We start from the raw sequence: 2,500 nt of genomic DNA, 5'->3' as shown, positions 1-2,500 counted from the left end.
GAGGCAAGACATTAGGGAAAAGTCCAACTGTTACAATACAACCGTCACCAGGCTCTGAGCTACCGAGACTCAGACCGGTGAACCACAAGTGACAGTGTGGGGTGTGCTCAGGCCTCACCTGCGCCTCTGATGGGGCACATCTCGGGGACTGAGCCGTCAGACCAACAGCGTCCACTGTCACAGCAGCACTGCACCTTGGTGACCGTCTGGAAGTTCTGGTTGGCACAGCGCCCGTTCAGCAGGCTGGCGTAGCAGTACCCGCCCCGGCCGTCTGGGGGCGACAGGGAGCGCGACCATGACGTCTCCAGACACACACGGCTTTACCATGCGGCGCGGAGGACTGGCATGCACAGTAAATGCGTGGCCCAACTTTTTTCAAATCCTGTGAGTTTGGATCGCATTCACTACTGACAACAGCGCTTCACACTTAATTCGCACAAGGTGTCTTGGTAGAGCGATGAGACCTTGGAAACGGGGAGGCTGCTAACTCCTTCAACAAGTCAAACAGGGTTGGAGGGCCGGGGGGTGGAAGACAAACAGACAGACCCGTCCAGAACTGCGTGCAGGGCTCTGGGGACCAGGAAGCTCATCGAGGCCTGTGGCTGCATGGGAAAGGGAGCGATGTTTGGACCAGAAGCCTCTCTGGAGCGGAAGACTCGTAGAGGACATTCCTTCCTCACAAACATCCTCTCCTGAGGGGGTAATGTGTGTGTGTGTGTGTGTCAGTTGGACCACTCTGACCCAGATTCCTCTCTGGTCCGTTCAGGGTCTGGCTGTGTTGAACCTGGGGTAATTTAGTACTCTCTGTCCATGTTTGGAGGGAAGTGAGTGGTGTGGGGGAGGGAGGGAGGGAGGGAGGGAGGGAGGGAGGGAGGGAGGGAGGGAGGGAGGGAGGGAGGGAGGGAGGGAGGGAGGGAGGGAGGGAGGGAGGGAGGGAGGGAGGGAGGGAGGGAGGGAGGGAGGGAGGGAGGGAGGGAGGGGGACTCCTCGTGGATCCAAATGTTCCAAACACAGACTGTTATCACCCCCCGGGTTGTGGGTTGCATTTTTAAGAGCACAGTCTAATAGCTGGTTTCCCAGCCCTTTTTAACGATCCACCACCAGAGATACACAGGTATGTGCGGTGAGCCCAGTGTGATGTTACACCCTTCTCCTCTCATCACCTCCTTGTCTCCTCTCCTCTCATCACCTCCCTTTCTCCTCTCCTCTCTGCTTGGAGAAAAAATAGCTTATTGTTGTGGAAGAAGAGGCGGGCGACGGCTGACCTAAATACTAGCAGCTGAAAGGTTGGAAGTGTTTCAGGTCTGACTGTCTGCACAGCCAACCACGGAGAGGGAGGGGAAATGGAGAGAGGCCACCCTTCCCTCTCTTCTCCTTTGTCCAACATCATATCACAGCACTGCTCTTGAAAGTAGTAGTTGAATACTACTGTCAATATTGCTTTATTTCAGTGTTTGTGTCACCCGATGCCGTCCCTGGAGGCTGTCAGAGCTGTGGCTTACCTATGCACCTGGAGCCGTCCACAGGAGTGTAGTATCCCTGGGGACACTTGCAGAAGTAACTTCCGATGGTGTTGGAGCACTCCCCTCCACTACACAACCCAGGAACATTAGAGCATTCATCAAGATCTGCAAGGAGAGGAGGAGAGGGGAGGGGAGTGGAGGGGAGAAGAGAAGAGAAGAGAAGAGGGGGATATTCAGACATTCTGACAACTGTGTGTCTCATTTCAATAGAGCAATCCATTAAACTCCACTTGGACGTTTAGAGAGTGACTAAAACACATGTTATCCAAGACAGTTAGAAAGACTTTGTCACAGGATATTAAACCCAAAACCTTTTCCTTTTTTTTTACTGGTGCACTTTCAGGACAGTCTTTCTAACCACCAACAGTATATCACATTGATGTCTGTTCGGAAATATAACTCAATAACTCAACCCAATTTGAAATGTCTTTTACACAGTCCAGAAGTTTTCCGGCGATTATTTCTGGGCATTCACCAGTGCATACTTTACCCAGAGAAAGAGCCCCGCAACCCTGCTAGGACTGTTAGCCTGAATCAGGATCATGCAGAATTACTGTCCGTCTGGAAGCCATCATAAGACTGTTAATAAGGCAATATGCTTTACAGTCTAATATCGGTTAGAATAGACCTCTGTAAGCACAGAGGTGATGCCTGGAGCAAGTGTTATTTTTACGAGACAGAAATGCATGCTTAATCTTAAAATAACTCCCTCTCTCTCCGAATCACAGTCATACAGTACAGAATGTCTCTGCACCAATATAACCAATCAGGTGACAAATCCTTGGACGACTAAACCAATAGGATACCTTTCAAATACACTGTCAGCTCGAGTTTTTCAAATGCGTAATTCAAAAGATTAGACAGACACAGTTGGACTCTATACAGCATTGATAGAATGAGACTCTCTGGATAATAAAAATACAAGCCGTACCGAAACACACCATCCATGTCCAAGAATAGGTGAAGAAACTGAAGTA

The 2,500-nt window shown here is 50.4% G+C and overlaps 1 protein-coding gene across 1 annotated transcript in view; it reads right to left on the bottom strand.

Moving 5' to 3' along the window:
- The window catches only part of fbn1 (fibrillin 1), a 55,798-nt gene that overhangs the window by 36,543 nt on the left and 16,755 nt on the right, over window positions 1-2,500 (bottom strand). Inside the window, 2 exon segments of the mRNA XM_067249466.1 lie at window positions 119-271; window positions 1,503-1,628. Of these exon segments, the coding sequence (XP_067105567.1) occupies window positions 119-271; window positions 1,503-1,628 (279 nt within the window).

The sequence above is a fragment of the Osmerus mordax genome, chromosome 13 (genome assembly GCF_038355195.1).
Source record: "Osmerus mordax isolate fOsmMor3 chromosome 13, fOsmMor3.pri, whole genome shotgun sequence".
In the NCBI taxonomy this organism is placed as follows: domain Eukaryota; kingdom Metazoa; phylum Chordata; class Actinopteri; order Osmeriformes; family Osmeridae; genus Osmerus; species Osmerus mordax.
Note: the sequence above shows the minus strand (reverse complement) of the source record. Positions and strands in the feature narration are given on the sequence as shown.